Source organism: Seriola lalandi, unplaced genomic scaffold (genome assembly GCF_002814215.2).
Source record: "Seriola lalandi dorsalis isolate HSWRI2012SDOR001 ecotype SW California unplaced genomic scaffold, Sedor1 jcf7180002054376, whole genome shotgun sequence".
Taxonomy (NCBI): Eukaryota; Metazoa; Chordata; class Actinopteri; order Carangiformes; family Carangidae; genus Seriola; species Seriola lalandi.
In genome coordinates, this window is record NW_019524929.1 from 24,054 (window position 1) to 37,941 (window position 13,888).

General features: G+C 42.0%; 1 protein-coding gene across 1 annotated transcript in view; it reads right to left on the reverse strand.

Moving 5' to 3' along the window:
- Window positions 1-13,888, reverse strand: part of kcnn3 (potassium intermediate/small conductance calcium-activated channel, subfamily N, member 3) — a 44,721-nt gene that overhangs the window by 17,790 nt on the left and 13,043 nt on the right. Inside the window, exons 3-5 of the mRNA XM_023408887.2 lie at window positions 4,163-4,459; window positions 2,896-3,017; window positions 1,776-1,917 (exon numbers count right to left, since the gene is read on the reverse strand). Coding sequence (XP_023264655.1) covers window positions 1,776-1,917; window positions 2,896-3,017; window positions 4,163-4,459 — 561 coding nt within the window. The remainder of the gene's footprint in view (window positions 1-1,775; window positions 1,918-2,895; window positions 3,018-4,162; window positions 4,460-13,888) is intronic.

Here is a 13,888-nt window from a genome sequence, read left to right on the forward strand (position 1 = left end):
CTCGAGATTGGTCATATCCAGAATAATTTTCTGAATTGTGTCAGGAATCAGCAGCTCAAAGAATGACTTAGATCATATAATAATAATAATGTAACATTATCTGTGTGTGTGTGTGTGTGTTCATGTGTTTGTGTGTTTGTGTGTGTGTGGTCATGTGTGTGTGTGTGTGTGTGTGTGTGTGTGTGTGTGTGTGTGTATATGTGTGTGCATGTCTGTGTGTGTTTGTGTCTGTGTATGTGGGCATGTTTCTGTGTGTCTCTGTGTATGCGGGTCAAACTGACCCGAAGACCATATGAAGGATGTAAATGCGTGGGGTATAGTAGCATGTGTGCTTAATTATTTTTTTTTTGTTTGTACATGTTTATCACAGAAAATAAGCTAAAGCCATTGAGTTTCAGGTAGAAAAAATGTATACTTGTACCATTTTTCTTCTTGTAAAAATTTGAAACGGGTCAATTTGACCCGAATACCATACAAGGGTTAATGAAAAATTTGAAATTTCATATCCAGGTTCCCTCCTCTTTGTGAATGAATGCCATTTGGACACATTGAGAATGTGGTGCTTTTGTGTGCATTGCATACATCTGTAATTCAGAAAAGTGATGTTATTATGTAATTTGTTAAAAAAAACTGCAACATCCCAATCTCAGGTGAGCACCCACTCTGCAGTGCTTCGTGTTTCAGCTTTTTAGCTGCACACTTGTCCTCTATTACTCACCGTACTCACCCCTTTGGCAACATAAAACATGTGGCACACTGTGTCCTATGAGGTAAGCATTCCCAGGTAACATGTTATTTTTGAGTCTTGTTTTTTCTTTCGTGACCTTCAACAAAAGCCAGCATACTTATTAGCACATTTAATTTAGGATTACTTGACATTTAGCTGTAGAGCTATTAAAAAGTCTAATTTTCTTGCATTTGAAGAGACTAATTGCCCCCAATCATTCAGAAGGGTATTAAAGTGATAGCATGGGAAAAGAAGCGGAGAGTCTACACTCATATCACTTAATGAGTTGACCAATTTGTCAAATTTTCAAAGACTTGTGCTTTAAACAAAAGGAAGCTAGAAAGGAGAAAGATGAAGATGAACAACGACAGAATGACAAAGCAGTGACAGAAAATCAGACAGAGACAAAAAGCGAGGAAGAAATAGTTTGAGGAGGGAAGAACACCTGTGAAGTGAAGCAAATAGAGGAGCAGTCGCCAGCTTAAACACTGATGCTAACAGATGGAGGGTAGATAGAAAATAGAAATAAACACATGGCCTCAGGGAAGGAGAGACGGACAGAGAGGAAAAGAGAGATAGAGGGATAAATAGAAAGAGAGACATAAAGAGAGATAGGTGGATAGTGGTACAGAATAAAATGAAAGACAGAGAGGAAAAAGAGAGAAACTAAGAGTGGGAGGACATGGCACACTGAAAGGTGGGACCTTCATTATGCAATGAGGACAGACAAAGGAATAACACGCATAGACAAACACACACACACACACACACACACACACACACACACACACACACACACACACACACACACACACAGAATCACAAAACCACTAATGTGCTCTTGTTTGCACGCCTACACACCAAAAACACACAGAAGCACAGATGCAGGCTAATTCAGAGAGGATTGCCCAAATTACACAAATGGCAGAATTTCTCTTGCAAATGACAGCATGCTCTCTAATCTGCTGACCTTTGAACGAGGCGAGGACAACGCCACGGGGAGGGAGAGATAGAAAAAGAGGGCAATAGAGGGAGGGGCTGTACTGACCATGATTCCTGTGAGCAGACAGACTCCTTTGCCACAGTAGGTGTGAGGAACCATGTCTCCATAGCCGATGGACAAGAAAGTGATGGAGATAAGCCACATGGCTCCCAGGAAGTTACTGGTCACATCCTGGGCATCGTGGTACCTAAAAGCAAACATGTTCAGAGGATAAAGTCAGTCAATAGTAAAAGATATAAATAATAACAATAATAAACAAAAAAAACATAACTGGACGACCGGTCCTGTCTGCAAATGTGGGCGTCAAACCTCAAACACGTGTCGTGCAATTTTGCCTGACACAGAACATAACACATAACTGCAGCTCTTGCCTCCATCATTTCTGCCCTACGCACAACACTGTTACCATAGCAACCAATCCTGGTGCATATTTGAAACAAAGTTGTTTTCTGAAAAACTAATTCAACAGACAAACGCAAATTTTAGCCCTGGATGTTAGCGATAGATTTATTTGCTCTGAGCTCTCTACTCTCCTGCCTGAGGGGACGAGTTCTCCAAATTCTCAAATTTGCACCTTGTTTGAAGCAGTTTAATTGAATTGTATGTGTTTTTTTTCCTTCGTTAATTTGGTTTTTCTTTTCTCCATTAAGAAAATTAAGTATATGCAGTACGTGTCCCACAAGGACATACTGTTAGATGAACTATGGCAACCTGTGTTTGACCAGTTACAAATGCGTTGTCAGAGAATGTATAGCAGTTGATGAGTTAACTATTAATGTCTTTATATCTGCTTACAACTGCACTATAGTGCCTCACAAGTGTTTGTATACTGCTCCTAAATGCTGAGGTCGGTGGGGTAAGGTGGGTAAAATAAAGTGTTAACTATTATATTGACATTATTCTTTATTTTTTTTGTGAGACAAAACGGACAAACTAACAAACAACTACATCGCTTGGATCAAATAAAGTGTACAACTGGTGTGAAAGCCTCATAAATTGAAGTCTAACGATGGATTATCTTGCACACATGTCCCAGATTATATTTCCTGCCAATTGAATTTGATTGCTGGGTTGAAATCCTCATCCAATCACAGTCCAACACTCTATCTCATGCACACACACGCAATAAACACACAGAGCCAAATGGACCAGCTTTGGTACTGACCTCTCACACACTCGCACGGTCCAGGCAGCGATGATCCACAGAGAGATGCTGAAGACCAGCAGCACCGTCCCAGGGCAGATAGTCATGAGGGTTTTCATTACAAACCGTGTGTTAAAATGCACCTGAAATACATTTACACACACACACACACACACACACACACACACACACACACACACACACACACACACACAGTCAGTATAGCAGAGCCAATGTCATTGTAATACACATTTTTTTCAAGGGTCAGCATTGTGTAGCTGTGAAACTTCACCCTTTGCGCAGTTTCCCACACAGGCTTGATGTTTTACTAATTAATCTTCAGAGTAGCTTTTGATAGTGACCGCTCTCGGAGAATCTCCGCTGTAATTGGAGTCGAGATCGGGGCTCGGCCTCTGACTCGGGTCAAGTTATACAGTGTCTTAGTAATTGGCCTATTTTAGTGAAGTTTTTTTTTTTTTTTTTTTAAATCTGTGGTTCATTCGTCAATAAGAGGCAGACCATCAACTTCAGGCAAATGGATCATCTGAGAGCAAATTTAGCCCTGGAAGGGTTAAGCAGCTGATGAATGAGTTGTCATGTAAGAGCCGCACTTCAATGGCAGCTTCACCTCCTCCCTCCATCACTGTAGCCTGAGGGTCAGAATAGTGCCATCGCAGATACACTCGCAAACTGCTAAATTACTCATCTAACATCCAGTCCATCTCTCCCGCTGTCCTGCTCCTCGTAGTTTGCATATTTCCAACATGCGCTACATATCCTCTTCCTGATTTTACAGTAATGTTTATTGTTTAAAGTCATTGCAAACCTGGCACCAATCATTTATTGCACGGCTTGTGCATGTTTCTCCGCACTAGTTTTGCAATCTCATTCTAGTCCTTTGTTTTCATGGCCCATTTCAGCCGTATGCAATATCTTGTTCCCATTTCATGCTCCCATCTCATATTGTATTATGAAAGATCCACCATAGCTTACATCTAAGTCTATATGCAGAGTGATAACAAAAGGAGAGGAAAGGTATTTGAACTGGTAGATAAAAAGGAACAGGGTGACTGGAAGGCCGGAGCGGCAGGAAAGACTTGAGATAGTTAGAGAGATAGAGGGCAGGGGTGAAAGGGACATCACGGACACAGATTTAATTCAGAGGAGAGAGCTCTTGACCTCGATACCATTACAACTGCCTCACCTCTTTCCAGCTAAACCTTTGACAACCACACTCTTGAATGCATACTTCATAGACACACATCCGCAAGCACAAAAGCCTGCTGACCTTATTTAGGGCACCTATACTCCTGGAGGAGGCGTCGGTGAAGAGTTTACTGTGCAGAAGCATGACTCTGGCGATGAGGTAAAGGCGCAGGAACATGGGCACGCTCAACACCATGTCCAGGTCGGCCTCGGCCTGCGACGGCGCATACGAGAAGGCCAGCCGCGCCCGCCACTGAAACTTAAAGTCCCCGGGCACTGGATGCACCGCGGACACCAGCAGCTCCAGGGCAATCAGCAGGACCCTCTCCATCGTCATGGCGATGCGCCAGTCATCCGCTCCGTTGTCGATGACAAACAGCTGCAGGGACAGGAAGGACATGAGGAGAGTTAAGAGAGGAGAGGAGTTACACTTGTTTTTAAAGCAGTGCTGTGCTAACTTCTCATCATGATCCACTGCTGGCACAGTCCACTCATCAGCACAGCTGACTGATGTGATGATTAAAGGAACCAGAGGCAATTTAGAGTAAATGTCTCTTTTCTGAGATGAAATACACCATCCATCTAATCAGTAATCCTTACTCCTTACAGTAGTTTGGCTCATTTTCATCTAACCTACGACTCTTGTCTTACTAAAATTAAACCAAGGATGCTAAATCATCTTAAGCTGTTACTCTTGATTAAAGGATCCTAATCACGACAATCACAATATTTTACTAAAAAAAGACCACTACACCGGTATTTCTGCCAGGCTCATGAGCACACGCCTAACAATGTTACTTTAATTGCAGTTTTCCCTCCCTGTATGTTGACATTTTGTAGTTCGTAATTGCAGTGGTTACTCTTGATATTGTCGCTAAAGCCGCTGTTATAAGGAAGTGGTAAGAGCAGGTTTCATTACAGTGGCCCTCCTCCAGACTGTGCTGACAGGAACAAGGGGTGGGGGGGTGGGGTGGGGTTGATGAGAGAGTGAGAAGGCGGTGGAAAGAGATGGATGAAGTGCAGAGGAAATGAAGAGATAAAGATAGGAACGGGGAACTATCAGGAGGAGGACACTGCAAAAAAAAAAAAAGAAACAAAGAAAAGAATAACGTTTTCTAGCACTCAGAATTTGTTTCAAGAATTTTCTAAAAATTTGTCAGTAAACAAAACATAATGCTTCACAAAACTCAAGAAAAATCACACAATTGCACCGGTGGTTTGACAACAGGTTGGAATCTTGCAGTGTAGAAATGGCATGAACTTTTTCATAAAAAAAAAAAAAATCAAAATTTTAGGACATGAACAAAAATGTCTTAATAGGATATTCTTGCAGTGGACAAAAAAAGTTAAAACGAGAGAGAAACTTAACACAGAGACTATAAAGAAAGGCCGGGCACAGTGAGAGAAATGAGGAACTCCCCTGCTGTAAATCGGCCAAGTTTACCAGATGCTGTACTGCCTCCAGTAACAGGCAGCACTAACAATTGCTCTTTACCACATGATTCATCTCAAGGGCTTTTAGCCCACACAAACATTTATTTAAGAAAACATAAATACAATAACAGGTCAAACATCAGAACAAGCAAGCATGATAGTCTGCCACTCAGGGGTCGTGGCCAAATGGTCACCGCATGATGAAGGAGGACTGACACTCTGCCACTTCCTCAGCCACCTATGGACACACACCGTACATAGTTCATCATTATCTATACCTAGCTCAGCAGGATGTATGCGTTTCCCTTGTTCTGCTGTTTTAACATGTGTGTACACATGCAAACAACATGTGTACACACACATACAGTATGTAGCCTACGCACATGCCTGAGTCATTGTGTAAGCTATCATTTGAACCAAGGGTCAAACACTGGCTGTACTCTTTAATGATTTCAGTGTGTGTGTGTGTGTGTGTACTGTACTTGTGTGTATTTGTGTATGCCTGAGTGAGTTTGAGAGAGAGTGTGCAGACCCAGCCTCATCATGGTGACTGTTGCCAAGGCGACAACATCAAAGAGCAGCCAAGCTTAATTAGGATCCCCAGCGAGAGAGCAAGAGAGAGAGAGAGAGAGAGAGAGAGATGGAGAGAGATGGAGAGAGGGGGAGAGCGAGAGAGTCAAAACGGGAGAAAAGCAGCTAGAGACGAGGCAAGAAGAAAGAGAAAGAAGATACAGGAAAAAAGACGGAGAGGTGTGTGTGTGACAGCAAGTGAAGAGCTACAGAGAGGAAACACAGGTCGTCTAACACTCATGTTCTCTGCAGAGACGTGTAAAGGTTTATGTGTGTGGGAGTGTATATGCGCTCACAGTTTGGGGACAAAAATGTATTCGCACTGTCACATTACGGGAATGACCTCTCATTTGAGGACAAAAAGCTGGTTGCCAGAAGGTAAACCATTGAAATTCAGGACTAATACTAATTTTTCAGTTTAAATTAGAGTTAGGATTAGAGTTAGGCATCTATGGTTATGGTTGAAGTTAGACCAGGTCTCCAGGGAATTAATGCAGCTCAATGCAATGTCCTCCTAAGAGACAAAAACAAATTTGTATGTGTGTGTGTGTGTGTGTGTTTGTTTGAGCCAGAGAGTAGGGCAACCAAACTTCATGTATATTCATTCACACTTTCAGGACAACGCTTTTTGTCTGCAAATCGTTCATTCATTTCTCCCAGTGTGTGTGTGTGTGTGTGTGTGTGTGTGTGTGTGTGTGTGTGACAGAGTCGCTCCATCAGCCGTGCCTCCGTCTACCTCTCTGTTTTTCCTCCTTCTAACATCCCTCACTCCCCTTCCTTCTCTCTCTCTGAATGACATCTCCCCAAATCAAAACGGAGGTGATCCAGTTTCTTGCCACTGGAGGAAATGAGCGTCTCTCCCTTCCTCTTCCCTCCGCCCTCCCCTCCTGTCCTGTCCTCCCTCGCGCTCCTGCTGTCGGTCTTTTCCTGGCTAAATCGCCATGAGGAAGGGATAAATAATTAAATTCCATTAGGAAAGTAATCTGTCAATGGGAGTGAGTGAGTGCCACTGCCCCTGCATGACCAGGACAGAGGGAGGGAATGAGTGGGGAGGAGAGGGGGTGTTGGGAAGAGGCAAAGTAGGTAGGGATTGTCTATGTGTGTGTGTGTTTGTGTTTATGTTTGTGTTTGTGTGAGAGAAAGAGAGAGAGACACACCCCGTCAACTGTATAAAGAGAGAAACAGTGAGTAAGGTCAGGGAACATCAAAGCTAAATAAACTCAGACATAAAGAACAAGCCCATAGGGAAACATGAGTAAGATCACGGAAAAAGAAAATTGTGCCCTCTGTTATTTTCTTAATTTTAACAAAATGTGGCATCACAGGGCGGAGGGCAAGGGACAAGGGAATGGAAGAGAAAGCAGACAGGACATAAGGAGGGCAAACTCAGAGGGAAAAAACAAACAGCAGGCCGGCGGGAGAACAAGGGATACAAACAGGGAGAAAAAAGGAGAGATGTGTGAAAATGACAGTGCCAAATATAGGCTGAAGTCTCTTCACAGGTGAATATGTGAGGTCTGACAGGACACTCTCCACCTGAAGCACCCCACCCACCCCACCTGCACCTGCTGCTACATTGGCAACCTGCTGGAGGAGTTTGTCACCCCTCCATCTTTCCTCCTCAGCCATCCATCCATCCATCCATGCCTCAACCCCTTCTAGTCCCCCTGGCTGTCGTAGCTTTGTAATCGTGTTAAGTCCCTGATTGCAGATGTCTCTCATCACGGAACCAGACGCAGCGCTGGCCAGACTCTGCCAAGCGAGCAAACGAGACATGCAGGGAGATTTTTGCACACATGCACGCTTACACATGCACACGCATCCAGACGGCCTTCACAAATGCAGCACAGACGTAAAAAAAAAAGAAAGAAAAAATAGAAAAAATGGGAGGGAAAAAGATTAAACCTCAGTCTGGCATGAGGACAGTCCTAATCACTGAAGGAGATGGTGACAGAGTGAACACTGAACTACTTTTACACACCTATGGGAAATGTCTGGGTCCTACAGCATGGAAGTCCCTGTCACTGGCAAAAAATAACTGGGGTGAACCACACACACACACACACACACACACACACACACACACACACACACACACACACACACACACACACACCCATATATATGTGAATATGCAGAGAGGATAACACGCTTTCCTTGACTGTAACTGCAGCTCCGAGGGAACACCCCTGTGGCTGTTTCTACACCGTCGAGACAGGAAAGAAAGGGGATAGAGGGTGTCGTGGAAGTGGAAAGGAAGTGCTGGAAAGTGCGAGAGATGAAGAAAGGTTCACGGTTGTGGCGTGTGCATGAGCAGTGTTGCCTATTTTGCCACTAAAAAATTCTAAAAACAGCAACTGTGAGAGAGTGAACAGAGGATTCCACCGGTGGTGTCTTGAGACCAGGAATTTCTTTTGCTCAGTGCAAATATAAAAGACAGATTGTCACTAAAAATGGACAGAGGCTAGTGAGACACAAATGGCATCGGATAAATGAACATTTCTTGGAAATAAGTGGGTAAAATGGTTCTTTCACATCTACAGTGAGGCCGCTGTTGTTTATGTCACTCTCATTTCCTCTTCCATTATATTTCCCGGGGCAGATGTACATTATGCAGAATCTGCAGAACATGTCATCATGAAATGACCAAGCATTGCACGTCTCAGGACTGCAGGCTCACTTTAAAGGAGGGAAGACAACCCTTCATGGAAGACGACTGCTCACTTTATTTTCCTAAAGCCATTTTGCCTGCATTTGAGTGGCTGCGAGGGATCTTCTTGATCAATGATTACTTCTAAAATCCTCCAAATGTAACTGAATAACACAGTTTGCTAATGCTTTAAGTGCACAAATGGACTGGAGAAATATCTCTTTCTCACACACTCTCTTAGAGTTTCTATTTGATTAATTTAAACAACAATTCAATTTTTGCCTTTCAAGTCTGGATTTCTTGCAAGTTTATCAGCTAAAATGAATCCTTTTGTTTTAGAGTACTTTTTGTTGTCAGGTATGTAAAAGTTTCTGTGTGTCTGTGTGTGTGCAAAGGAAAGAAAAGGGCCCTGGTGAGCTGGCAGATTAGTGAGTCATGCAACAGACCAGGACTTCAGATGCATGAACATGCATAGACGTCCCTGGACACTACAGGAAACACATGAAAGAAAAGGTGCAAAGCTGCTGAAATATTCTGTTATGTTCTATTCACTTCGCAAACATGCAGCCTGGTTTTTGCCCTGTGAATCATTGGTCCTTCTGATTTGCCAAGAGGCCATTTAGAAACTGTGATTCATAATAACTACTGTCTTTAGGGTAATTTTTTTGATTCATCATTGGCTAAACCAATGAGATTTCAATATTTCAGTCTCCATTATTCATGACCAATCTCAGTCAGTTGGGTTGGGTGCAATGTTAACTCAGACTAATGGTGTGCAGTTGCACAGATTGGGCAGTCAATCCAATCATTTCAATTGTCGATTCAAGCATGAATTATGTTGATGTTGCAAGCCAAGCCCTGATCACTTTGTGCTTTCAGTCTATTTCACTCTTATTCAGTGCTCAGCTCAATGATGAGGCTGGTGCCTGGGGGCCCAAGCAGCAGGCATAAAAAAGTTTTCTGCCAAAAGATTCCTGTAAAGATGTTAATTGTCTTTGCCTAAGTATTATGCATGCAAAAAAAATCTCAAATGGATCCCTAAGGTATGTGTAATGCTAAATGATTTGTCACAGTTCAGCAGGAATATGGTATTGTTACCATGGTAGCACTATTCCAGTTAATCCAGTCTTAATAGAGTGCTGCAGGAATGAGTCCTAAAACCCAGAAATTAGCTAGCATTTTAGCACTTCAGGTTCCCTCATCCCGAATATGGGTTTTTTTTAATGGGTTTTTGGTTGAAATAAGGTCTGTGGTTAACAAAAGGTCAAGACATTGTCATATTTCATTCTACAACATTAAATACATCAGTAAATATCCCAGTTGTGATTTCTTTACATTTTTATGTGTCTTAAAAAAGGCTGGTTGCTAACAAGTTGCTATATGAAACTATGCAGGTTGTCGGGGACATTAAACGTCATCCCTGCAGCACATTATTGTAATATAAGTTGTTCTTCTTGTTGGTGTTTATATGATCCTTATCCATCTTATCCATGAAATCTAGATTTCTTTTGTAGTTGACAGTAATCTCTCTGTGACTACTGGCTATTATACTGTTCATGTGGTCGTAAAGGGCCTGGAATCAATCCATGCCACAACAGTAAACAGTAAAATCTGCATTTAGTTTAGGTTTTGGGAGATTCTTGAAATTCAATGGCCTTTTTCACAGCAGTCATTTGCCTTATGATAGCAGGCAAAGCACTGGTGTTACAAATAACATACACAATGGCTCTGTTCTATTCAAGTGTCCCAGTCAGCCATGACAGTGTGTCAGTCACACAGTGAGTCAGCATGAAAATCAAAAGGACCCTGAAACTGAAGTAGCTAAATGATTTCAACCATCATTCTTTTCTTTATTTACACTTGTGCTTTTTGTACTTTGATATGACAAAGTGTTTTCTGTGAGAAGCACAAACGACTGAGAACATGGGAAACGTAACAAACTTAGTGAGGAATCAGAAGCCGTCCAGAAAAATGTCAGAACATGAGTGATGAAACTCAAACATATGGGTATTTTAACAGCAAATATCTCACTGCAATATGATAATTTTGCAGTGTGCTAATTTGTGCTCCACTGATTTAATCTAAACATACAATAAACTAATGAAAATCAAAGTTACAACAACACAGCCTTTTCATTAAAGTTTGCATTCATTTTGCTTTTTGGCTGAGATTTTAACTTTCAGTTTGCTGGATTAAAAATGAAAGAAACAAACCCAGGGGGTGTCAAAGTGGCTCAGCTGACTAAGCACAACACAAAACTGCAATGTTCTCACTTCAAATCAAACATTTCTCATGTCAGCTCCCCGGCTCTTTATCCTGTCACTTTTCACTGTAACGCTGGAAAGACATGAATGCACAAACCATTGAAACACATGTTCCCATTTACAGACAGTAATTATCTAATAACTGTCTGTACTTAACAGGAACTCAAATTCTTTTATTTGATGGCATTGAATAAGAGAGATATTTGTGATCCGTGATGATTACTGATGAATTGCACTGCATTGATTTTTTTCCTTGTTTCACGCTGAGAACCACTGGGTTGGGCTGTCCCCTGACAGATTAGTAGAGACAGTGGAGAGAGGAGGAAAAGGAGAGAAACATCCAAAACAGGAGGGCAGAGAAGAAAGATGCAAGAGAGGACTATAGCAGAGAAACACTGTGTGAAAAGGGGACAAGATAAAAGGGGGGAAAAAATAGTGCGAGGGTTTTTAGAAGAAGAGAAATGCAGGCGAGTGTTAAAGTACAACCGGAGAAGGGTGAGTAGGTGAGAAGTTGAATGCTGAGTAACAAGGGAGGAGACGAGTCAGGAAGAAAGGATGTGAAACTCAACAATAAAATTGAATTGATGCCCAGTGGAGGAGAAGGGCGACAGATCTAATCTGATAATGACAGAGAAGCAGGAGAAGAAGGAAAGACAGAAAGAAAAAAGAAAGAAAAACAGAAGCACGCTGATGGTGGTAAACAAAAACTACTGTGAGATAAAAGACATGAGGGGAGAGAGAAATGGAGATCAGTGAAAGCGGGAGAGGGAGAGAGAGGTGGTATAAATGTCAGCTAAACTCGATAACATCGTTCTGATCTGCGGCGACTCTGCCTCTTCGACCTTCTGTACAAATGTAGCTTATATATACGCACGCGCATGTGTGTGTGTATGTGTGTTTTGTGTGTGTACATGCGTGTAATATCCTGTTACATGCTGGGCAAAATGCTCCAGCAGAGTGTGTCATAATCTGAGAATGAGATCTTTATTGAACAATGCCTTTCATTTCGCACGACATTACTTTTCATGAGTGTGTGTTTGTGTGTGTGTGGGTGAAGCATCCAACAATAAAAAACAGAGACAAAGTGGCATTTGTTATGCTGAACATGTATATATAGGCAAATAGGGTTGGCGCCGGCAGGCAGGTAGTGAATAATAAAATTAACATGCATGTAATGAAACATGTATAGTTTCAGGTGTAGCCTACATACATGAAAGCTCTTTTGCATGCACAGAACTATCTAAGAGTTTAAGATGCTGCACACGGTTACTGCGCTCAGCTGTAACTGCCCCTACAACCACAAACTGTTCTTTTTACATTTCTGTTTATCTACACTGTGTTAATTAGTTACCTTTAGAGTTGTTGGTTGATGTAATTTTGAATTTGGACAGAGCCAGGCGAGCTGTTTACTGTTGCTTTCAGTCTTCTTGCTAAGCTAGGCTAAACACGTCCTGACTCCAGCTTCACACGATCAATATTTCATTAACTTTACTGTTTTGGTTCACTCTCACCTCATCAGCATTGTTTGCAGCTGCAGCAGGCAGCTGTTTATAGTGATAAAAGCTGCCCAGCACCAAACAGCAGACAGATACAGTTAGCCACTAGCTGGTGAACATAATGGAGTTTAGCTGCTATTGTCCATAGTAACATTGTGCACCTCAGGTTAATTGTTAATTATGGAAAGTTGTCAATATTAAAAGAAAAGAGTACTTGGGCAAAAAGAACAAGCAGTCACATGATTAAACAGGTTCAACCCAATCCCCAGATCAGCTAAACTTATTTGGAAGAGAAAAAGAGAGGGAACTCTAAATTATTAAACTTGCAGTTTGTCCAACTTACTTTAGTTGTGTGGACACAGTTTTTCTGTGCAATGAGGACGTATTACCATCAGTTCAGAAGTGCCCATTTGGTCTTACCTCCTACTAAACTGGTTTAGATTATCTGGGTGAACTGTTGGCTTTTTAAAACCTGTCGGACCATCTGATCACAATGTACAATGTGCAATGTTACAGCAGAAATGATGGCCAAAACAATGAAAATGAGACTGATGCTGTAATACACCAGAATTATCCTTTAAAGCGGTAAGCTGCTGTAGTGTAAAAATTCAAATAAATTATCACCATCCTCACTCACGTTATTATCAAAGGGATTTTGGGTTAAATCCCAAATTCACCTCCCTCACCCTGCTGCGATTCCCACCCGTACCTTCACTGCACCCTCCCCAAACTCCTAACTTCATTTAATCAAAAGGAATTATTTCTCAAAGAGATTAACAAAAGACCATTTTATCTCTCTCTCTCTCTCTGTCGGCCTTACAGTAGCTACTCTCAATCTCTTCTTCTCCTGTTGGTATTAGTGTGCCTGTCACGTGCAGCAGCCACAGTGTGTGTGGGTGGATGACTGACTCCGTATGTGAATGTGACATCAAACTTGTGAGCAGGAACGAGGGTTCTTTTATCAATGAATGCTTAACCATATATCCAAACACATACGTGCACCTCATATACAAGCATTGAGTCGGCTCCCTTTCCTCCCGTCTCTTAATACACAGTGGCTGCCTATTGCAGAGTGATTACCAGTCTATCAGTCCCTGTGTATGACAGTGAATAAGCAATGCCCATCTAGTTATTGATCCACAGAAGGAGAGTCTGAACCTCAGAGCAGTATGCATCAGAATCCCCATCACAGACCCGCAGGAACTTTAATAGACATTTCCAGCGACATCCAAGCTGTGATATAATGAAAAAAAAAAAAAAAAAAAGTCACAGCTTCAACCTAATATGTTGTTAGATGGATGAGTGCGGCTCTGTGGTTTAGCTGTTGGGAGTAATAGCTGGTGTGGGGGCACTCATCGGGACTGATTCCCGCAAGGCTCCCATAAATAGTCAAT